The 24,660-nt window shown below is 43.4% G+C and overlaps 1 protein-coding gene across 2 annotated transcripts in view; it reads right to left on the bottom strand.

Moving 5' to 3' along the window:
- Nucleotides 1-539: 539 nt before the first annotated feature.
- Nucleotides 540-24,660, bottom strand: part of znf598 (zinc finger protein 598) — a 40,730-nt gene continuing 16,609 nt past the window's right edge. The window contains exons 10-12 of one of the 2 annotated variants that reach the window (XM_072480850.1): nt 15,895-16,045; nt 8,408-8,549; nt 540-4,107 (exon numbers count right to left, since the gene is read on the bottom strand). In XM_072480850.1, the coding sequence (XP_072336951.1) occupies nt 3,766-4,107; nt 8,408-8,549; nt 15,895-16,045 (635 nt within the window). In that variant the 3' untranslated portion in view covers nt 540-3,765. The remainder of the gene's footprint in view (nt 4,108-8,407; nt 8,550-15,894; nt 16,046-24,660) is intronic. The other variant, XR_011935810.1, reaches the window with a different exon arrangement.

The following is a 24,660-nucleotide window of genomic DNA, read 5'->3' on the forward strand; positions in this document are numbered from 1 at the left end:
CCTTAATTCATGCGAGTACCCCAACTCCTTCTCTGGCATTCTGTGGCACTTTTATCAAATGCCTTTTGGAAATGCAAGCATACTAACACCTACTGGTCCCCCTTCATCTTCCCTACTAGTTACACCCTCAAAAACTAACATTTGTCAAGCACTAACTATTATTAACATTATTGGATTCTACAGCCCCCTTCTGCAGCGAATGTGGAAAACCTTACAAAACAATGCACACAAATCTTGGGTTGAGTGGGATAAAGCAAGCAAAGCTAATTATCTAACTGTTGACAGTTTAGAGGGAAGTATACACGTTGGAACAAAGTTGAACAAAATAAGCAAAATTCATAATCCGATGACTTAATGCAGGAAGCATGGGGAAATTGTAGAGCAAAGGCACTATAATAAGTGCAGTTGTTGCTAGCTAGCGATTATAAATCCCGTAAACCAAATTGGTTTCAGGTTTGTGTGTGCTCTTTATAACATGTCTGAAATACACCTTCTAAAAATGTAATCCTTGTAAAAATGCAGCTTTGATCAAACACTGCTTTTATTGCATAAACAGTTTTTATTGGCACCCTTCAAGAATTCCAGGATATACTGCATATGGTTCTTCTGAGGCAAACCTACTCCGCCATCAGTGCTCAGCCAAACATTCATCGAATGCAGGGATTGCATGGGTATAAATATTTTAGTGATACAAATGCAAAACCAAATGTAACAAATGTACAGGTGTTTCAGGTTCCAGTAACTGTAGCATAGCATGGTTTCAGTCCATTAAAGTAATGATGCAAAGTACAATCCCGCACCATTTCTTAGTTTGGAGGCCACGTACAGAATTTCTCTTTTTAAATCAGAGTCCTATGAAAGTCAAATTGATTTTGGAACAAAAACAGAACCAAATTGGGTTACTTTCGTTTTGAAAACATCAGAAAAAATTGGAGCTCCTCTGTACCAAAAGGTCGCTACTATGCATATCCTCAAGATGTTACCAGTTGCAACCACTTAAATCACAAATCTAAGCTCCGGAAATTGCCTAGAATGTGCCTCAACATTAACGCTACTGCAGCCAAGACTCAAAATAGAAATGTGGCCATCAGCACCAATTTAATTGTCACCCCTTTTCATCACGTGTATCCTACTTACAGAATATTACAGGTCACATATATGCTTTTAAAGCTTTTACATTAGCTTATTTGTTGTCATTTACTTCAGTATTCCTGGAATATAAAATCAAAATTGGACCCTCCCAAGTTTCACGTTAAAACAGTATTTGTTCATGACGACATTGATCTGTTCTTACCCAAAGCTATGCTAATATTATTGAATATTCGCACAGAAATATATTCAGTTGTTCTTTAAATATTTGTTCCATTTGCTTGAACATTCATTTTTATTCAGCACCACTTAGTGCTCAACACTAAGGTAATGACAGGATAAGCAATAATCAGTTAAGATGGTAAATTCCGTTGACTCAATGTGGTGCCATTTTATTACTGCTGGTTACATGCAGTGACTCAGACCACTATTGAAGTGGTTACAACTCATTGTACGTACGTCCAGCTTACTTTAGTTGAAGACCTATTCCAGTTAAGTGCTTCCTTTACAAAAACTCCCAATGATGTACAGGACAATCACTCATGCAAAATATTTTACCCTCTGCTCCCATTCTCATTATTGCACTTGCTACCTTGTTAACTGCTCATTTTGATTTAAATGTTACAGAATATCGGCAAAGCTTCCAAAATTAAAAATCACTTTCATGTTTCAGCATTTTGATCCTTTTCAACTAATGTTGAACATATACTCGCTAAGTGAATTAAAAAAAAAGGGTTGAATATATACTCTCGCTAAGTGAACTAAAAAAATAATCCAATGCATCATGGGAGTGTTGCATCACTGTCATTACAGTATCAGTGGCAAGATTAATAGAAGGAAATACAGTCCAGTAGATAGTGGCTAATAAACCAAATAAATATCTACTCTCATCAAAGCCCAGTGAAATTTTAATCCTTGAAAATATAAATGATTATTCTTCTACCCAACTAAGTGTTATTAGAGCTCGTGACTTGGAACCTTGGAAGTGAATTACAAAAGTGGGCTATGAATAAGTTCTTTTGACAGTTGCTGGAACATTCATTTGGTAGGCCAGCTGGTTTCTCTGGAGAGGAACGGTCATGCAGATAGATCAAGGCAGCTGCAAGTTGTCTTGGGTGGAGTAAACCGATTTCAGTCAGCCCAGCAGTAGGGGCACAATTGTTCTCAGGGCCCTAGGATAGAGGGCGTTTGGGGGGGGGGGGGGGGGTAGAAATAGCTAGAGGTTCAGCTCCTGATTACTTATTTAGCAACCGTTACCAGGCATGCAAGGATTGAATGGAGAAAAGGATCGGTTGATGCAGTAATGCTTCATATTCATAGTTCAACTGCCTGCTGGCACTCACATGAACAGTGACCAACTAGATAAGATAGTAGAGGGCAAGTGATGTGCACTGAACTGGAGATCAGCACCTTCAGAAAAGTGGGTGGGATAAAGAAAGAGAAAACTGGTAATTAAGTGGCTAATCGCACTAGTGGATGTTAACAGGTATGCGGTATCTTAATCTTCAATTTAAAAGCAACCTCTGCACCAAAATCTTTACGGCGCTACTAAATGAATGCCACCTCCAATCAAACTTTTTCCTGTAACAATACAGACAACGAATCAAAATGTGCTACAAGAAAAATAAACCCACACCGCTATCATGAATATCAAAAAACAGGGACAATTACTATGTTCCAGGACAAGGCTGTCTGTGCCACTTATTCTTGAATTATAATCTTTATCAGCCACATTAAGACTTTATCTAAACAGTTCAGAAATGAAGATCACAGAGCAACACTGGTATATTAATGATTTTGTTTTGAAATATAACTCATAGAACTCCACAACTGAGTGAAGATGTGATGAAATTGAATAGGCCCGTGAGCCTAAATATCACCATACTGCTATTTCACAATGCAACTTACAGCAATGGAACCAAAAATTTAATTCACTGTTTTGGTGGTGAGATCTGCTATTTTAGCAATCAGAAAACAGTCATTACTCTGGAAGGCGGGCTTGTGAGCTACCAATTTCATACACTCAAAAAAGAAAACTGGATTATAGCAATGCAATATCCTGCATTTAATTTTCATTGCTAAATCTTTGTATTTTATCCTGGACCTTACATTTTAATAATGGCCAAATGGGAAATTTAGTGCATTAATGGCTACAAGTGATAGAAAAAGATGCTGCAATGTGTTGCATGCAAATCAAACTATTTGAATATGGTATTTTACATGACAGAGCCAATTTGGACTATTTTTAGTACACTTTTTTGATGTGCATGTGTACATCAATACATATTTTGTCTATGCAAAGCATTTGCACAAAGACTTGATGCGTAATAGTCAATGTCATGTGCAACATCTTTGAACTGAGTGATATCTTTTGTTAAATCCTTATTTCAGAACTGATTTTTGCAAATGTAGAAAGTAGTTTCAAAAACATCAAAAGAAAGTATAATGATGCATCACGTTTCACTTTCTACAGTCGTATAGCAGCAGGTTTTGATACCGTGCCAATCATTCTCTAATGCACAGGTACCGCTTCCTCCTACGTACTATACTATATTCCTCCCAGGTTTCCCCTGAAAACCCATGTCTGTAAATAGCAACTGCACACCATGAACGTGCATCATTACTCTACAAGGTAAAATAAATCTTTCCTTGCGTCTGCAAGACGTGGTCTAATTATTAACTGATGATTCTGCTGACAGACTGTAGAGTGGGAAACTCATCATCCTCAAAATGTGACGTCTTGTGGGTGAGAAAGTCTTTTTGGGTGAGCACCTGTTGACATGTGGGACACACCTGGCAGTCAAACTCAGAGTTAACAGTGGTTTGCCACGCATTCTTCTTGTTCTTTTTCGATTTGTTTGACCCTTGCTTCTCTCTCAAGTCCTTATGAGCAGAGAGGAGCTCCTGTTGCTTGACTGTATCCGGCAACAAAACCAGCAGCTCATTGAATATTTTCAGGAAATTCTCTCCCAGAAGTTCTCTGCAACTCCGATAATAGTCTGCAGCAGAAATTCTACCCTATGAATACAAAGGAGGGTGATGTAATAATGATAGTAACCATAATCCATCAGATTCCAAATAGCTTGATTATAATTTATAGATTACTGTTTCAAGGGCAGGAAAGTTGTCTTAGGAATCAAGCAGACAGAATGGAGTAAGTAATCCTTTTAGTGCAAAAACAACCAAGTAGCCAGGGGACCATAACACAAAAGTTACCACAATTCTACTGGACAGTTTCATTCACATGACAAGGACATTAAGCAACCATGGCTGATAAGAGAAGTCAAGGACAGCATAAAAGCAAAGGAAAAAGCATATAAAGTGGTGAGAATTGGGAGGCCTTTAAAGCAAGCGGAGGCCTTTAAAAGCAAGCAGAGGACAACTAAAAAAAACAACAGGGGGGGGGGGGGGGGAAAGAGAAGAAATAGGAGTGTAAGCTAGTTAGTAATATAAAAGAAGATTGAAAGAGTTTTTGAAAAAAAATATATATAAAAAGATGAGGGGCAAGAATGGACATTGGACCATTGGAAAATGAGGCTGGCATAGTAATAGGGAACAAAGAAATGACAGGAACGGAATAGCTACGTTGCATCAATCTTCACAGTGGAAGACACAGTGGGATACCAGACCTTCAAGAGAATCAGGGGCAGAGTTGAGTGTAGTGATCATCATGAAGGAGGTGCTGGGGAAACGAAAATGGCTGAAGGTGGAGAAATCACCCGGACTGGATGGACTACATCCCAGGGCTCTAAAGGAGTTAGCTGAGGAGACGGTAGCATAGTGGTTAGCACTGTTGCTTCACAGCGCCAAGGTCCCAGGTTTGGTTACCGGCTTGGGTCACTGTCTGTGCGGATTCTGCACGTTCTCCTGCGTGGGTTTCCTCCTGATGCTCCGGTTTCCTCCCACAAGTCCCAAAAGACGTGCTGTTAGGCGATTTGGAAATTCTGAATTCTCCCTCTGTGTACCCGAACAGGTGCCGGAATGTGGCGACAAGGGGCTTTTCACAAAACCTTTATTGCAGTGTTAATGTAAGCTACTTGAGACAATAAAAATTATAAAGATTGTGGAGGCATTGGCGGTGCTCTTTCAGGAATCACTAGAGGCAGGGAGGGTCCGAGAGGATTGGAAAATGGCTAATGTAAGAAGGGAGGGAGAAGGGCAATACGGTGGTGCAGTGGTTAGCACTGCTGTCTCACGGCACTGAGGTCCCAGGTTCGACCCCAGCTCTGGGTCACTGTCCGTGTGGAATTTGCACATTCTCCCAGTGTTTGCGTGGGTTTCGCCCCACACCCAAAGATGTGCAGGGTAGGTGGATTGGTCATACTAAATCGCCCCTTAATTGGAAAAAATGAATTGGGTACTCTAATTTATATTAAAAAAGGGAGGGAGGCAGAAGATAGTAAAATATAGGCCGGTTAGCTTGAGTATGGCTGTTGGTAAGATTTTTGAGTTTATTATTAAAGATGAGATTGCAGAGCACTTGGAAGAGCATGGTAAAATAGGATTGAGTCAGCACAGATTCGACAAGGGGAGGATATGCCTGACAAATCTGTTGAAATCCTTTGAGGAGGTAACGAGAACCTGTGGACGTGATTTATTTGGATTTACAGAAGGCCTTTGACAAAGTGCCACACAGGAGATTGCTAAATAAGGTAAGAACCCATGGTGTTAGGGGCAAGGTACTGGCATGGATAGAGGATTGGTTGTCTGGCAGAAGGCAGAGAGTGGGGATAAAGGGGTCCTTTTCAGGATGGCAGCCGGTGACTAGTGGTGTTCTGCAGGGTTCAGTGTTGGGACCACAGCTATTCACGATATTCCTCAGGAAAATAAGGAGATTTGGCATGTCCACATTAACCCTTACCAACTTTTACAGATGCACCATAGAAAGCATCCTATCTGGCAGCATCACAGCCTTGTATGGCAACTGCTCGGCCCAGGACCGCAAGGAACTTCAGAGAGTCGTGAACACAGCCCAGTCTATCACACAAAACTGCCTCCCATCCATCGACACCTCCCGCTACTTGGGGAAAGCGAGCAGCATAATCAAAGACCCATCCCACCCGGCTTATTCACTCTTCCAACTTCTTCCATCGGGCAGGAGATACAAAAGTCTGAGAACACGCACAGACTCAAAAACAGCTTCTTCCCCACTGTTTCCAGATTCCTAAATGGCCCTCTTATGGACTGACCTGATTAACATTACACCCCTGTATGCTTCACCTGATGCCGGTGTTTATGTAGTTACATTATGTACCTTGTGTTGCCCTATTATGTATTTCTTTTATTTTATTTTCATGTACTTAATGATCTATTGAGCTGCTCGCAGAAAAATACTTTTCACTGTACCTCGGTACACGCGACAATAAACAAAATCCAAATCCAATATACATTAATGATCTGGAAGAAGGAACTGAGGGAATTGTTGCTAGGTTTGCAGATGACACAAAGATATGTAGAGGGACAGGTTGTGTTGAGGAAGCAGAGAGGCAGCAGAAGGTCCTTGACAGGCTAGGAGAGTGGACTAAGAGGTGGCAGATGTAATACAATGGCCTTGGAGGGTCCAGAAACCCCAGAATGAAGGACTTGTCATATGAGGAGCGGTTGAGGACTCTGCACTCGATGGAGTTTAGAAGGATGAGGGGGTATCTAATTGAAACTTGCAGAACACTGAGGGACCTAGAGAGAGTGGATGTAGAGAGGATGTTTCCATTAGTAGGAGAACTAGAACCCGAGGGCACAGCCTCAGACTGAAGGGATAATCCTTTAAAACTGAGATGGGAGAAACGTCTTCAACCAGAGGGTGATGAATCTGTGGAACTCATTGCCGCAGAAAGTTATGGAGGCTAAGTCACTGAGTGTCTTTAAGACCATAAGACATAGGAGCAGAATTAGGCCACTCGGCCCATCGAGTCTGTTCCGCCAATCAATCATGGCTGATATGTTTCTCATCCTCCTGCCTTCTCCCCATAACCCCCGATCCCCTTATTAATCAAGAACCAATCTATCTCTTGTTTGAATGGCGGAGCAGCCTCTATGGGCCAAATTACCTAATTCTACTCCTATGTCTTATGTTTTTCTGCAATAACAGAACTCACTGTGCCTGCAGCAAAACAGGCCCTTCCCCCAAAGAGATTGGAGCTAGAAAGGCTCCATTTAATACGAAATGCTGGCTGCGATAATTATTAATTTAAGTCCTGAGACCAGACTAACATGACACGAAGGAGAAAACAATCACCGGAGTTTCAATCCTTCAATGCAACTGGATTACTCACATGTAATATCAGCAGAAGGAATAATCAATAGAGACTGCAGGCGCCAGGTGGGGGTGGGGAAACAGAATCATAGATGCTCATTATCTGCTAGCCCATAAGTGATACAAAGAAGCAATTACTCTAACCTTCTATTATCACAGACTTTGTAACAGTATGTGAATACAATTCTTTAGATCATTATTACTCAACACTATGAACTAAAAGTATAAGGAAAATTGAGGCTGTGTTTCTTCAGGAATCTAGGCTGCTGGCATCAGCCTGTTACCAAGGGGGTAGAAGCCATACATTTCTCATCTATAGGATGAAGGAGTCTCAGGCTAGCAAATGTCTGTGGGTGTGAACTGTTATCCATTCTAAAAGGTCATAGGAGACTACTCAAACATTGGGGATAATAATGTTATCATGCAAACCTCCGAGGGTCTTGAATAAAGGTTACTTGTTAGCAAAGACAAGGATTCAGAATAGTTGGAGGGGTAAGGAGGTATGTTACAAAGGGGTTTAAAGTGTATATAACCTCTGCACCCGCACTTGTAAGCCAAGATTACTTTTGGCTGACTTCTTAAGTGAAGGATAGGCAAAGGCTCCTCTCCCGGCCATATAAAGATCTTCAATAAAGCTTGTGAACAGAACAGTCTATATTTGATCCTGGTCTACTTTTAGTCAAACATCTGGAAGGGCTTTCAGCTGATTAAGGATACAAAACTGGAAGATTCATCCATTGCCCAGTGTGGATATTAATGCACAAAAATTTAACCCAAGTAAAAACCTTTTTTTTTTAAATAAAAGATTCTGGGGTATGTTTTGAATTTTCTGCCTGGGTATAAAACAGGCACTGGAGATTCAGCTGCTAGTTATAAAATTTGCTCCATTTTCATTTATTTGATTACCAGTATTTCACTTGTATTGCAGCCAGGAACCTTCATTTAAAAAAAAAATCCAGTCGGATAGAAAATTCTCAGCAGAATAACTCCTTCCAAGATATGCTTGTAGGCCAAGAAAATAAGCAATCTATCAACATTATTTTATGTTTTATTAATGCAGCTTACCTGTCTGAATTGCCCAGATTGGGTCTTAAATTTGTTGAATTTTATTTCGTCATTGTGCAAAAGAGTATTTATTGATTGGATTAGTTCAACATTCCTCTGTTTAAAGTTCTCAGGAAGGAGGTAAATATTTGAAGGTAGAGATCTACATGAAAATAAATAAGGGATTATTTTTAAAATCAGATCAAAAGAGAGAAAAAAATCAACACCAGTCATTTCTTGTCTCTTATCTCCCCATCCTTCCCCACAGCCGCACTCTGTGCACTAGATGCACCAACCTTGCCTTTATGCTATTACCAAGTGGGAGCTCGTGGATAGAGTGCACACTAGAAAGTCACAAACCTTAAGAGGAGCGAGCCATTTTCTACATTTAGAGTAGGTACTATTAAATTGGGTCTACAACTTAACCAGTTTACAAGCCACACAAGTAGAGCTGGTAAAACCACAGAAAATGGCACATAATCAGTTTCTATTATTCAATAAATGTGAAAAACCTAGAAATTACAAGTCACCAACATTTCATGAACAATTACCCATAATACAGGCAGGATAAAATTCTATGACCATTCATAGCAAAGTTTTTCTTTAAAATACCTCAATCAGGAGTGAAAAATGCCCATAATATGAACTGTTGCACTCCATTTATGGTTTGTAAAAATACTGACGTATTTATGAAGCACCCCAGCAAAGCTACAAAAGCTAATGATTTCCAATTATACTTGTATATCCAATAACTGCCCTGTCTCACATCAGATCTTCAGAATCTCTAAATTAGCACAATAATTTAGACCCGTTTTGCCAACAAAATCTTCGAACATAGAACACACAGTGCAGAAGGAAGCCATTTGGCTCATTGAGTCTGCACCGACCCACTTAAGCCCTCACTTCCACCCTATCCCCGTAGCCCAATTGAAAAATAACGGATACCTAAAAATCGTCAGTCGGTACTTTAATTCAGGGTTTCGGTTGCCAGAAACTCCCAACATTCCCTCTTGATGGTAATTATACAGATATTCAAGACCCTAAGTATTGACAAACTATTTAGCAATTGAGAGCATCCAAACCAACTTGGATTCTACTCTCAAATGCCACCCATGCTTCCTGGTGGGTGTCATCAGTTAAAAAGCCATGAACGTTAAAACTCCAGTAATCAGATATAAATCTTCCCCTGACTAGATCAGTTTAACACCTCAGCAGAGATGAAAGATTAAACCTGGGCATCCACATGGCCAAGTCCCATATTGAACAATTAATTTACTATATGAGCCAATGACACATAGGACCTTCCATTCAAGGGAAACATACTAGTGCTTCCAGTCAGAACAACTCCAGTTATATGTGTCAGATTTTTACTATAATATTCCAGGCTCAGTTTTTTTAAAAAACATGGCTCTAACCTAGGGACAAACAACAGGCCTCAATACGGACCCGGGGCCAGCACTGGTTTGAAATGCAGCCGGGTGAATCTCCGTCAGCCTGGCAAAACCACTTGGCCTCCATTCAATTTACTCCTTTCATGAAACAGCAGTAGAGAACAGGGGCGACATTCTCCGACCCCCCCGCCGGGTCGGAGAATCGCCGGGGGCTGGCGTGAGTCCCGCCTCCGCCGGTTGCCGAAGTCTCCGGCACCGGATATTCGGCGGGGACAGGAATCGCGCCGCGCCGGTTGGCAGGCCCCCCCGCTCGATTCTCCGGCCCGGATGGACCGAAGTCCCGCCGATAAATTGCCTGTCCCGCCGGCGTAAATTAAATCACCTACCTTACCGGCGGGACAAGGCGGCGTGGGCGGGCTCCGGGGTCCTGGGGGGGGGGGGGGGGGGGGGGGGGGGGGGGAGGAGGGGCGCACGTGGGGCGATCTGACTCCGGGGGTGCCCCCACGGTGGCCTGGCCCGCGATCGGGGCCCACCGATCCGCGGGCAGGCCTGTGCCGTGGGGGCACTCTTTCCCTTCCGCCTCCGCCACGGTCGCCACCATGGCGGAGGTGGAAGAGACTCCCTCCACTGCGCATGCGTGGGAAACTGTCAGCGGCTGCTGACGCTCCCGCGCATGCGCCGCCCGGAGATGTCATTTCCGCGTCAGCTAGCGGGGCAACAAAGGCCGTTTCCGCCAGCTGGCGGGGCGTAAATTCCTCCAGCGTCGGCCTAGCCCCTCAATGTTGGGGCTCGGCCCCCAAAGATGCGGAGCATTCCGCACCTTTGGGGCGGCGCGATGCCCGTCTGATTGGCGCCGTTTTGGGCGCCAGCCGGCGGACATCGCGCCGTTTCCGGAGAATTTCGCCCCAGAAGTGCACCAACTGGTTAGGAGACTCACATGCAGACTTGTGCCCCAAGATGGACAGTCATCAATCAACAACGTATACCGATATAGGGCCGTGATGCAATGAAACATCCAAAGGGGCTTCACAGGAACATTAGAAAAGTACAACACCAAACCACATAAGGAAAGATTTGGGCGGGTGGCCAAAAACATGGTCAAAGAGGGAGGTTTTAACAAGTGTCTTCAGGGGAAAAGTTAGGTAGAGCGGCTGAGAGGATGCAGGGAAAGAATTCCAAAGTTTAAATCGAGTAAGGGCCACCAAAGGTTGAGAAATTAAAATCAGGGATGCGCATGAGAAGCGCAGATATCGGAGGGCCTGAAGGAGATTACAGAGATAGGAAGGGGTATGGTCTGGGTTGCTTTACCAGGGGCCAATGTTGGTCAGTGAACAGGGGTAATAAGTGAATGGACGCACTGCCAGTTGAGAGATGTGCAGCAGAGATTTAAATTACCCCACATTTATGGAGGGTTTCAGCGGCAGATAATAAGAGACAGGATAAAGCGGAACGATGTTATGGGAGAGGAAATAGGCCATCTTAATGATGGCATGAACGAGGTCAGAAGCTCATCTCATCGTCAAATATGATACCAAGGTTGTAGATATAGGTTCAGACTGCTGCTACAGAATGGGTTGGAGTCAGTACTTGGGAAACAAAGTTTGGAGGGGGGACCAAAAACAATGGCTTCAGTATTCCCAATATTTAATTGGAGAAAATCTCTGCTCATCCAGTGCTGGATATCAGATACACCAACACCTGCCACCAACTGGAAAGGCCTCAGGAGCAGCTGCGTATGCGTACTTGGCCGCTGGCACATGCATAACTAATAATGAAGCTTTTTCAGTCGGCGGCAGAAGGAACGTTCTGGCAAATCCCAACTTCTGCAATAGTTAATGGGGCTCTTAATTCCAGAGTCATTATCTCAGGACCCAAGTTGGCAAACACTTTAAAATTTCATCTATTTCTTTTATTTTATTAGGAACACTGAATTCTGGTGAATAAGGGCTCTTGTTGCAGCTACAAGAATTATAAAGAGTGATCAGGGACTGCCCTGGGAGAGACCAGTTATCAAAACACATTCACTTGTAGAAAATAGCAAATGATAATAAATAATGCAGGACACTTCTTGTTGTAACCCAGATGGAGGTCCCAGGATCAGGAGAATATGATTTCCGTGACCTCCCCAGAATATGAACTTCCCCTTTAATGGGCAGGGCTTCACCTCAACAAGGAGAGCGCCAGCTGTATGGAAACTCTGGTCTCAGTGCAGGTCGGGGAAGGAAACCCTTAGGAAAGTGGAAGAGTATTGGAATTGTATTGAAATAAACCGGTGTTTGTATTTTCTACTATCGTCTATGCGTTCTACTTATCACGGAGTCTTTTTGCAGCACCCGTGAAAATTCTATTAAAAGAGCAAGACTCCAATGTATTTCCAATAAGAATTTTCATAGCATTGACCAGCAAATTAACAAAACAATTTGGGGAAGAGTCAATCCTAATAATTGTTTTAATCTACTCTGAAATACCAGTTTTCAGTTTGCATCTCAATTTAGGGTGCCTGGCTAGTTGCAAATTTTAAAATGAGCTATAAAACGCCAGCCATGGTTAAAAGCTTTGCATGTGTTCTGCGATGGACACTGCATCTGGGTGGCACGGTAGCACAGTGGTTAGCACTGTTGCTTCATAGCACCAGAGTCCCAGGTTCGATTTTCGGCTTGGGTCACTGTCTAAGCAGAGTCTACACGTTCTCAGTGTCTGCGTGGGTTTCCGCCGGGTGCTTCGGTTTCCTCCTACCAGTGCCGAAAGACATGCTTGTTAGGTGAATTAGACATTCTGAATTCTCCCTTCGTGTACCCGAACAGGCGCCGGAATGTGGAGACTAGGGGCTTTTCACAGTAACTTCATTGCAGTGTTAATGTAAGCCTACTTCTGACAATAAAGATGATTATTATCTGCGCATATGCAGGAGGAGATGCTCCTCCTAGTGTTGCGGCACAAATAAATGCAGCCCAGCGGCCAAGCAGCCTGATAATTCAGCAACTGTACAGTTGTCGAGAGATATGGGACAAGGAGAGCTACGTCTCTTCAATGTTTGTGAAAACTAATGCTGTGCTTTCAGATATTGTCACAGAGGGTCATCATGTAGATGAGAAATAGGAGGCAGCCCTAGATTGCTCCTTGGCAGACACGAGACGCAATGGCGCTGGACCAGGAAGAAAAGCCATTACAAGTAATTTCTCCAGCTGCAGAGAGATAAGCCCCAGGTGAGAGCCGACCCACCCTGCTGGACAATAGTGAAGAGGTGCTGGAGGAAGATGTTCAACTATGTTGAACCGGGCAGCATGGTGGCGCAGTGGGTTAGCTCTACAGCTTCACGGCGCTGAGGACCCAGGTTCGATCCCGGCTCTGGGTCATTGTCTGTTTGGAGTTTGCACATTCTCCCCGTGTTTGCGTGGGTTTTGCCCCCACAACACAATGAGCAGGTTAGGTGGATTGGTCATGTTAAATTGACCCTTAATTGGAAAAAAGTAATTGGGTACTCTAAATTTATTTTTACAAAACTATGTTGAACCAGGCTGCAGATGGGTTGAGAAGGACAAAGAGGGAAAGTTTGCCTTTGTCACAGTCAGATAGGACTTTTGGCATGGTGGCAGGGGCAGAAACCTGCTGGAGGATTCAAATTTGGAGTTCTGGGAAAGATGGAAACGGATTTGGGAGGTGATAAAACATTCAAGAATTGGAGAGGAAAGGGAGGTGGGAGGCTGGAAATGGGAAATGAAATGAAAATCGCTTGTCACAAGTAGGCTTCAAATGAAGTTACTGTGAAAAGCCCCTAGTCGCCACATTCCGGTACCTGTTCGGGGAGGCTGGTATGGGAATTGAACCGTGCTGCTGGCCTGCCTTGGTCTGCTTTCAAAGCCAGCGATTTAGCCCTGTGCTAAACAGCCTCTGGAAGTTTGGTAGTTTAGGATGGTAGTGTGCAAAAATGGAGAGATCAAGTGTTTGTTTTTGAGAAATGATGATGGGAGATTTAGCGAGAGGGACAACACCTGAAAAGAGAGAACTGTGAACAAGATTGGCTGACATGGGACCAGAAGGGGAAGCTGGCGGACAGCAGTGTTGGCTATAGGATCAAGGGGGCAAGAGATGGATCTCATGGCTGAGCTCAGACAGGGCACCGAGGGGAGAAAATTAGAGTTAGGAATGGGATAGGGGAATGTTTTTGTGGGGAGGGGACCATGAGGTTTGGCTAGTGGAAAGGAGTGACACTAGAGAGGCAGCTGATTGGATTGCCTTGTTCACTGCGACAAAGAGGTTCATGAGCACAAGCTCATTTTTGGAGGGGGATTTAAGGCGGCAGTTTGCACAAGAGAAAAGAAGCCGGGGTCAACCATGGCATTCCAGAATGATCCTGTAATAGCAAGTAGTTTAACAGACAAGAACAAGACTCAATACTGTTTTAAGTGGTCTAGCCAGATCTAGTCGTGTATGACTAAAGTAGCTATCTGCCATATCCTTCCAAGTCTGCATCCCATAGACTTGAGACTTAAGAACGAGGAGGAGTGTGCAATGGTTTTATTGGGGATTCAGGAAAGATCATGGTGAGGATGTGATTGAGCATATCAGTAGCTGCAGAAACATTGCAGAGAACAGAACCTAAATTGAGATTTTGAAAGTGCATTTGCAAGTGAATTGGGGTAGTCCACCCAAGGCGAAAAATAGGGCAGTGAACACCTAGAGAACATAATGAGATGAGACAGAGGTTGAAATCACTGAAGAGGGAGGAAAGCAGTAAAGATATCTTGGAAAATTTATTGCATGCAGGAGGACAGTAGAGAATAATTTTAAAAGAGGCAAGCGGGGTGGGACATGGTGAGATAATCAAAAGGAGGAGACAGTGGAGGACTAGAGGCGAGGACAGGTGTGACCTGGTGATACATCACAACCATGGCAGGGAAATGCAGAAGATGGAGCTAGGTGGGAAGACTTCATTAAGTGGCAAAGTGTCATGGTTACACCACAGCCGGGTTTCCATTAAGATCATAACGTTGATGCAATCGCCCACAATTAGTTCTTGGATGGCAAGGACATTCTGGAAGGAGGTGCACAGATGGATGCTGGGAGTTGATCCATTAGCAGAGCCCAGAGGATCAGCAATGGAAAGGGTGAATAGGACAGGATTAAGATCGGCAAGATTAACCCTCAACAGGTGCAGGAAGGACAATAAGAGACAGAACCATAGAATCCCTACAACGCAGGACGACGGCATTTGGGCCATCGAATCACCTGCACAGCTTTGGACTGTTGGAAGAAACCGGAGCACACGCAGACATGGGGAGAAAGTGCAAACACTACAGTTACCCAAGGTAGGAATTGAACCCATTAAAAGAAAAAGTGGAAATAGATTGGTGGATTTGATTCCACAGCAGCAGCCAAAATAAACAGGCAAATGGACTCAGGCTAAGCGTTACATAGGTCTGGTCAAATAAAAACCTGATACCAAACACAATCAAATCAAAATTGAATAGTCGATGAATTGTCTGCTCTAATAGCTCTGCATTAGTTAAGATGCATAAACCTATTGCTGTGTCTCAGTTTAAACAACAGTAGAAAATGCTATTGCTATGAACATTTTGAAAGATATGATCATTGGACAACTCAGCATGCTACTGGATCTCAGTAACTTGTGTAATCTCCAATGGAGTCAGAAATAAAGCACTTGGCCAGTTAAGTCACTACAATACTCTGATATAAAACAGCACGTGCTGGAACCAGCATCTGCAGTATTTTGCTTTTATTAAAGTGCAACGTTCTGTTTCATTGGCGTTTTGCAAGTAGTGCTCTCCTCATAAATAGCAACATCTTCTCAGAAGCAGTCCTAGCCTTGGCTTCATGGTAGAACAACTCGGTATATGCAAAAGGAATTCACTATTCAGTTTTACCAAAATTACCAGACATACACCTTATAAAAATATAGTTCTCATAGAGTAAGCGGAGTAGATTCTTTAAATTAAAAACAAAATCAAACAAGTTGACGCACCCTCGAAGTACATTCTGAGGAAACAGAAATTAACTGCTGTGTTTTGACAGGGAGATCCACCAGTACTGAACCCCTGGTTTTTAAAGTGGATAACAAAAGAAGAATTGCCTCACAGTGGAAAGTAATTTACATACTGTTTTGGTGCTGGAATCATAGGCTCGCTGATGTTTGAATTCAGAGGAACACCAGTAAAGCCAGGAGGGGGTTTACTAACAGGGGCAGTCAATCCTGGTGGAGGAGGAAGGTTGGATGGTGGGCTCGTCGCTTGTAATAAGTTGTTAAAACCTGGATAAAAAATAAATTCAGAATTAAATGTCTGAAATTTGCTAAAACTTTAAATTGCTTATTTTGTAAAAAAAAGGAAATTCCAAATATTTGAGGTCATTACAGAGTTTAGCACTGTCAAAGCAAAGCATTCATTGGCTGACTGCACTGAATCACTGACATTAAGCCTTTGATCTCACATGTACCTATACACAGGGTTTAAACTCCACCTGCCTTTTCAGAAACTCTTATCTCCATGCATTTCCTTAGTCGACAAATATTGATACAAGCACTTACCCATTCTCCAGTACATAATCCAAAGAACCTCTTCTCCGTAAAGAGATGGCTCCAATTTTGACTAGGAGCATTTAGTTTTTACAAATAAAATGTCAGTGACCCAAGTTTTAAAATGGCTGATGGTTACATACAGTGTCAGGAATATCCATGTCAAGCCTGAAACACATTTTAAAACAACGCAGTGCATTCTTCAAATGATGGCAGACTGGAAGCCTGGAAACCTCTGTGATAACATGTCTATGTAGAAGATCTGCAAAGTTGTTCAGCATTACTATGTAACGCTTTGGCCACAAAAACAGGTTATTTTAAGCCAGACAATGGCAAAGCGAGCCAACCTCCGACTCCCATGACAGTTAATTTGAATTGAACATGGATTTTTTATTGTTGTTGAATGTGTAACCACCTCATTACATTTTAACAAGCACATCTAATGTTTACCATTTCCCCTGAAAAAACAACCCAAAGTGTTTAATTTTTAATGAATTATTCTGAAGTGCCAGCATGTAGACAAACACAGCAGCCATTTTAACAAGTCCCACACTAATGAAATGAATGACAAGTTACAGTTGATGGTGTTAATATCGGGTGTAGGGAAGGGGAAATTTAACACAGCAAAATTCCCAAGTAAACATCAGGGAGGATAGGGAAGGAGGGCAGGTTTACAACCAAGAACAGCGTCTCAACAATAATACATTTCCTTCGTACCCCCACTAAAATAGCAGCCTACATCATATTCTAAAATCCTGATCTGAGGTTCAAACTCACAACCATCTAACACAAGCCAAGGCTGCAACCAAATAATCCCAAAAACAAAGCAAATGTTTAACCAGTTAACCAGTCATCTCATTACAGTAGCTCATATACACTTTTAAAAAGTTTTTTCCTGACAGCAGAAGCCCCATGTTCACTTATCACTACAGATCAAAAAGCACTTCTGGCACTGGGCAGCAAGGTTATTCAATTATATTGCCAGACAAAAATACAATTACAAAAATGTTTTCATAAAATCTAAATGCTTCTTTCAATGTGCCCTTGGAAGGCTGAAATTTGCCACGAAACCAGTAATCCAGAAAAAGAGTTCAAACATCACAACGGCTGTTTTGAGAATGAGAGTTCAGTGAAGTACAGTATCTTAAAACTGGCAACCACGGGACCAAGGCTATGTCGGATTCCAGATCTTGCTAGGGTCAAGGATTGGTCCGTTCAGGAATAGATCAGTGAGCAAGTGGCGATGGGCAGCAAAGTGCCACACCGTGTCAATGCACTGCCTAGCTGAGTTGGTCAGCTGAGTTTTTTAGATTTTACTCAATTAAAATGGATGCATGGCATATTCTAAAATGTCCACTTTTCAAACAACTCTAGTTCTTGGACAGCCACATTTGAGACAATGTATTGTATTCAAAGTACTTTAAAACAAGAAACTGACCACAGAGCCATCAGATTGCCTGTAAAGAAAAACTCTTAAGAAATATATCTTAGGAAAGGAAACCCACTGTTCTTAGCTTGTCTGATCTATAATGCAACTTGGTTGCTTTATAACCATCCTCTCAAGTGGCCTAGAAAGCCACCAGTTCTATCAGTCTACTTCAGAGCAACTCGGGATGGTTAATAAATGAGTCTTGCTCAGGTCCAGAAAACATTTTTTAAAGAGTCACTTAAAAATTGTGATTCATAGAATCTGCAGTGCAGGAGGTCGTCATTCGGCCTATCGAGTCTGCACCGGCCCTTAGAAAGAGCACCCTACTTAAGCCCACGCCTCCACCCTATCCCCTTTATTCCCCGTAACCCCACCTAACCTTTTTTTTGGACACGAAAGGCAATTTAGAATGGCCAATTCACCTAACCTGCACATCTTTGGATTGTGGGAGGAAACTCATGCAGACACGAGGAGAATGTGCAGACTCCGCACAGACAGAAGCCGGGAATCGAACCTGGGACCTTGGGAGCTGTGAAGCAACTGTGCTGACCACTGTGCTACCGTGATAGGGCAAAAAGCCTGTAAGCTTCGCGCAGGTGAAGGAGACGCAGCCCGAGTGATTGAGACACATCTAGAGTGGGAATTGGAACTTGGTAATTCGGTGCAGTATGGGAGAAGGTGCTTTGTCCCTACCGTTTTGTTCTTTCTTCTGGCCTGTAACTCTTAATCTGCAGGGAGAGAACCAGAGAGCATCCTGGGAAGGTAAGTGATTTTTATTACATTTTCAAATTGTGTGTGGGGGGGGGGGGGGGAAGAGAGAGAGAGAGAGAGAGAGAGAGAGAGAGAGAGAGAGACAGACAGACAGACAGTGACTGTAAGTGACATCACAGTAAAGCTGTGACCTGATCAGCTGGTTGGGAATCGGTTAAATTAAAAAAAATAATAATATTGCAACAAAAAAAAAAAAAAAAAATCAAATTGAGTAGCTACATAATGGAGTAACTAAACCCGAGGGCAGAGATAGGTATTTAGCATTTAATTTTACAGTAAAAATCATCGAGCGTCAGGGCCATATAGTTAATTGTAACTCAATCGAACAATAATTCAAGTGTTTATTTTAAATTAATTAATGCTCAAATGTCACTCAGCGGGGCGCAGTGCTCCAACATGAGATGTGGCAGATCTATAATGTTTCCAGCGTTCCAGTCGACTACATCTGCAGCAAGTGTAACCAATGGCAGCTCCTCACAGACCGCGTGGTTCCGTTGGAGCAGCAATTGGAATGCACTTAGGAGCATGCAGGTGGCGGAAAGCGTCATAGATGGGAGTTATAGAGATGTGGTCACACCCAAGGTGCAGGCAGAGAGATGGGAGACCACCAGAAGGGGCAGGCAGTCAGTGCGGGAATCCCCTGTGGTTGTTCCCCTCTTGAACAGGTATACCCCTTTGAATACTGTTGGGGGGAATAGCCTATCAGGGAAAAGCAGCAGCAGCCAGAGCAGTGGCACCACCGCTGGCTCTGATGTCCAGCAGGAAGGGTCAAAGTGCAGAAGAGCAATAGTCAGGGGACTCTATAGTCAGGGGCATAGATAGGCGCTTCTGTGGACGTGAAAGAGACTCCAGGATGGTATGTTGCCTCCCTCGTGCCAGGGTCCAGGATGTCTCCGAACGGGTAGTGGGCATCCTGAAGGGGGAGGGCAAACAGGCAGAGGTCTTTGTACATATTGGTACTAATGACATAGGCAGGAAGGGGCATGAGGCCCTGCAGCAGGAGTTCAGGGAGCTAGGGAGAAAGTTAAAAGATAGGACCTCTAGGGTTGTAGTCTCAGGATTACTCCCTGTGCCACGTGCCAGTGAGGCTAGAAATAGGAAGATAGAGCAGCTAAATACGTGGCTGAACAGCTGGTGTAGGAGGGAGGGTTTACTTTATCTCGACCACTGGGAGCTCTTCCGGGGCAGGTGTGACCTGTATAAGAAGGACGGGTTGCATCTAAACTGGAGAGGCATAAATATCCTGAACGTGAGGTTTGCTAGTGTCACACGGGAGGGTTTAAACCAGTACGGCAGGGGGGTGGGTACCGGAGCAATAGGTCAGAAGGTGAAAACATTGAGGGAGAACTAGGGAATAGGGCCAGTATGGCTCTGAGGAAAAGCAGACAGGGAGATGTCGCTGAAAACAGCGGGACTGGTGGCCTGAAGTGCATATGTTTTAATGCAAGAAGTATAACAGGTAAGGCAGATGTACCTAGAGCTTCGATTAGTACTTGGAACTATGATGTTGTTGCCTTACAGAGACCTGGTAGAGGGAAGGACAGGATTGGCAGCTAAAATGTTCCAGGATTTAGATGTTTCAGGTGGGATAGAGGGGGATCTAAAAGGGGTGGAGGAGTTGCACGATTAGTTAGGGAGAATATCACAGCTGTACTGCGGGAGGACACCAAGACTATATGGATAGAGATCAGGAATAAGAAGGGTGCAGTCACAATGTTGGGGGTTTACTACAGACCACACAACAGCCAGCGTGAGATCGAGGAGCAGATAGGTAGAAGATTTTGGAAAGGAGTAAAAGCAACAGGATTGTTGCGATGGGAGATTTTAACTTCCTCAATATTGACTGGGACTCACTTAGTGCTAGAGGCTTGGACGGGGCAGAGTTTGTAAGGAGCAGCCAGGAGGGCTTCTTAAAACAATATGTAGATAGTCCAACTAGGGAAGGGGCTGTACTAGACCTGGTATTGGGGAATGAGCCCGGCCAGGTGGTAGAAGTTCCAGTAGGGGAGCATTTTGGGAACAGTGACCACAAAAGTGCTGGTGAACAAGGATAAGTGTTCCTCGGGTGAATGTGCTAAATTGGGGGAAGGGTAATTATAACAATATTAGGCAGTAACTGAAGAACCTAGAATGGGGGCGGATGTTTGAGGGTAAATCAACATCTGACATGTGGGAGGCTTTCAAATGTCAGTTGAAAGGAATTCAGGACCGGCATGTTCCTGTGTGGAAGAAGGATAAATACAGCAAATTTTGGGAACCTTGGATAACGAGAGATATTGTAGGCCTTGTCAAAAAGAAAAAGGAGGCATTTGTCAGGGCTAGAAGGCTGCGAACAGACAAAGCCTGTGTGGAATAGAAGGAAAGTAGGAAGGAACTTAAGCAAGGAGTCAGGAGGGCTAAAAGGGGTCACGAAAAGTAATTGGCAAATAGGGTTAAGGAAAACCACAAAGCTTTTTACACGTACATAAAAAGCAAGAGGGTAGCCAGGGAAAGGGTTGGCCCACTGAAGGACAGGTGATTGAATCTGTGTGTGGAGCCAGAGGAAATGGGCAGAGTACTAAATTAATACTTTGCATTAGTATTCACCAAAGAGAAGAAATTGGTGGAGAAGGGTGTGTAGATAGCCTGGGTCACATTGAGATCCAAAAAGATGGTGTTGGACGTCTTGAAAAATATTAAGGTAGATAAGTCCCCAGAGTCTGATGGTATCTACCCCAGAATACTGAAGGAGGCAAGAGAGGAAATTGCTGAGGCCTTGACAGAATCTTTGGATCCTCACCGTCTTCAGGTGATGTCCCAGAGGACTGGTGAATAGCCAATGTTGTTCCTTTGTTTAAGAAGGGTAGCAAGGATAATCCAGGGAACTACAGGCCAGTGAGCCTTACGTCAGTGGTAGGGAAATTACTGGAGAGAATTCTTCGAGACAGGATCTACTCCCATTTGGAAGCAAACGGACGTACTAGCGAGAGGCAGCACGGTTTTGTGAAGGGGAGGTCGTGTCTCAGTAACTTTTAGAGTTTTTCGAGGTCACAAAGGTGATTGATGCAGGTAGGGCAGTGGATGTTGTCTATATGGACTTCAGTAAGGCCTTTGACAAGGTCCCTCATGGCAGACTGGTACAAAAGATGAAGTCACACGGGATCAGGGGTGAACTGACAAGATGGATACAGAACTGGCTAGGTCACAGAAGGCAGAGAGTAGCAATGGAAGGGTGCTTTTCTGATTGGAGGGCTGAGCCGACTGGTGTTCCGCAGGGATCAGTGCTGGGACCTTTGCTGTTCGTAGTAAAAATGATTTGGAGGAAAATGTAACTGGTCTGAGTAGTAAGTTTGCAGACGACACAAAGGTTGGTGGAATTGCGGACAGCGATGAGGACTGTCAAGAGGATACAGCAGGATTTAGATCATTTGGAGACTTGGGCGGAGAGATGGCAGATGGAGTTTAATCCAGACAAATGGGAGGTAATGCATTTTGGATGGTCTAATGCAGGTAGGGAATATACAGTGAATGGTAGAACCCTCAAGAGTATTGACAGTCAGAAAGATCTAGGTGTACAGGTCCACAGGTCACTGAAAGGGACAACACAGGTGGAGAAGGTAGTCAAGAAGGCATACGGCATGCTTGCCTTCATTGGCCGGGACATGGAGTATAAAAATTGGAAGTCATGCTGCAGCTGAATAGAACCTTATTTAGGCCAATAAGTATAGTGTTCAATTCTGGTCGCCACACTACCAGAAGGACGTGGAGGCTTTAGAGAGAGTGCAGAAGAGATTTACCAAGATGTTGCCTGGTATGGAGGGCATTAGCTATGAGGAGAGGATGAATAAACTAGGTTTGTTCTCACTGGAACAGAGGCTTTTTCCCAGGGTAGAGGGGTCAATTACTAGGGGGCATAGGTTTAAGGTTCGAGGGGCAAGGTTTAGAGGAGATGTACGAGGCAAGTTATTTTACACAGAGGGTAGTGGGCGCCTGGAACTTGCTGCCGGAGGTGGTGGAAGCAGGGACGATAGTGACGTTTAAAGGGCATCTTGACAAATACATGAATAGGATGGGAATAGAGGGATACGGGCCCTGGAAGTGCAGAACATTTTAGTTCAGATGGGCAGCATGGTCGGCACAGGCTTGGAGGGCCGAAGGGCCTGTTCCTGTGCTGTACTTTTCTTTGTTCTTTGTATAACCAGTCAGGATCGACAAGAAAAGAACAGGTACAGAACTTGAGCACTGCTGAGAAAACGACATGCGGCTGAAGATTTCAGTCTTGCTTGCACTCATTGGGACAGATTCCAAAGAATACCAAATCTCAAAAGGCACAACAATTTATTACTGTGTGAGGTGGTGGCGTTTGGCAAGTAAACTAACTGGTGGAAGCATTGCCAGACAGAACGCACCAGGGACCAGTTAACTGCTAAACTTCTTTTTTTTTTTTAATTCCAAACCAGGCCAGTGCCTTGGGGAATGAACCAGGGGGCTGGTTTAGCACTGGGCTAAATAGCTGGTTTTTAAAGCACACCAAGGCACGCCAGCAGTCCGGTTTAATTCCCGTACCAGCCTCCCCGAACAGGCGCTGGAATGTGGCGACTAGGGGCTTTTCACAGTAACTTCATTTGAAGCCTATTTGTGACAATAAGCGATTTTCATTTCATTTTTTTTTCCATGTATTGGCTGTCCCCCAAGCTTTGGTTTAGTTAAAAAAGGCACAATGCATGGTCATGTTCCTCTTATATGCAAAGGACAGTGCCAAGTATGAATATATGTAGCTTCTATCATGCAGAAGTGAGCCACACTGCAAATCCAACTGATAATCTTAATTAGCTGTTAGTGCAATTCTTAGCACAACTGGAATTGTCAAGCAAGTGTTGTCCAATCTTGGAATCACATCTAACATTGCAAGGATGACCTGGTTGAGTATGGTCAGTATTTTGCGATTTGGTAATCTCGAGTCTGTCAGGATGAGTGCAAGAGAGAAAGCTTTGACAGCATGTCTAATTTTTTGCAATATAAAAGAACAGATCTAATGGAAAGTTATCAACTAAGCCAAATTAACATATTTAAATCCTTTGCTAGAAATGAGCAAATTTTTAACAAGTCCATGTATGGAAACACAAGGGCAAGACTGATCAAGGAGTAAAAATAGATACGATAAAAGTTCCTCTCTCTCTGAGGATTAGAGTAAAATAAAAACACTTCAGGTCCCAAGACCTTAACACCTGTTCAGCTTATTTGAGCGAATGCATACAGTGTCTCCATACAAACATGTCATAATTTACATTAATGATTTAGACTTTGGAATCAAAAACAATTTACAAATTTGAACGATCGGAGATAGTCAGTGCTGATCAGGATTCCAACAAATTCCAGGACATTAATAAACTTCTGGAATGGGCATATAATTGGCAAATGAGGCTCAACGCATGAATCTGAAGTAGCATATTTTGGTAGGAAGAATAGGAGGGCGACTTATTGCTAGGTTGCATAGAGGAACAAAGGGATCGGAGTGCAAATACACCAAACATTGAGAGATTGTGTGACAGTTTAACTGGGCTACAAAAGAAAGCAATCAAGAATTAAGATTTAATCCTTTGGGGATAGAATTAAATGTGGTGAAGGTGTGCTAAACCTTGGTTAGCAAAAGGTACAAAAGAAAGCAATCAACAATTAAGATTTAATCCTTTAGGGATAGAATCGAATGTGAAGGTGTCGTAAACCTTGGTTCGACCATACTACTACATGCGGTTCTGGTTGCCATATTATTAAAATGATAGGGGCATTGGAGAGGATGCAGAAAAGATTTGCAAGGATGACACCAGAAATGCATTGGTATACCTATTCAGGAAACGATATACAGGCTGGACAACCTTTCTGCTGAGGAAAGGGTGAGGGTGACCATATTAGGGTGGCACGGTAGCTCAGTGGTTAGTATTGTTGCATCACAGCGCAGTAACCCAGGTTAGATTCCCGGCTTGGGTCACTGTCTGTGCAGAGTCGGCACATTGTCCCTGTGAATTTCTTCCGGGTGCTCCGGTTTCCTCCCACAACTGCCAAAAGACGTGCTTGTTAGGCAAATTGGACATTCTGGATTATCCCTCAGTGTACCCGAACTGGTGCCGTAGAGTGGCTACTAGGGAATTTTCACATTAACTTCATTGCAGTG

This window comes from Scyliorhinus torazame, chromosome 17 (assembly GCF_047496885.1).
Source record: "Scyliorhinus torazame isolate Kashiwa2021f chromosome 17, sScyTor2.1, whole genome shotgun sequence".
In the NCBI taxonomy this organism is placed as follows: domain Eukaryota; kingdom Metazoa; phylum Chordata; class Chondrichthyes; order Carcharhiniformes; family Scyliorhinidae; genus Scyliorhinus; species Scyliorhinus torazame.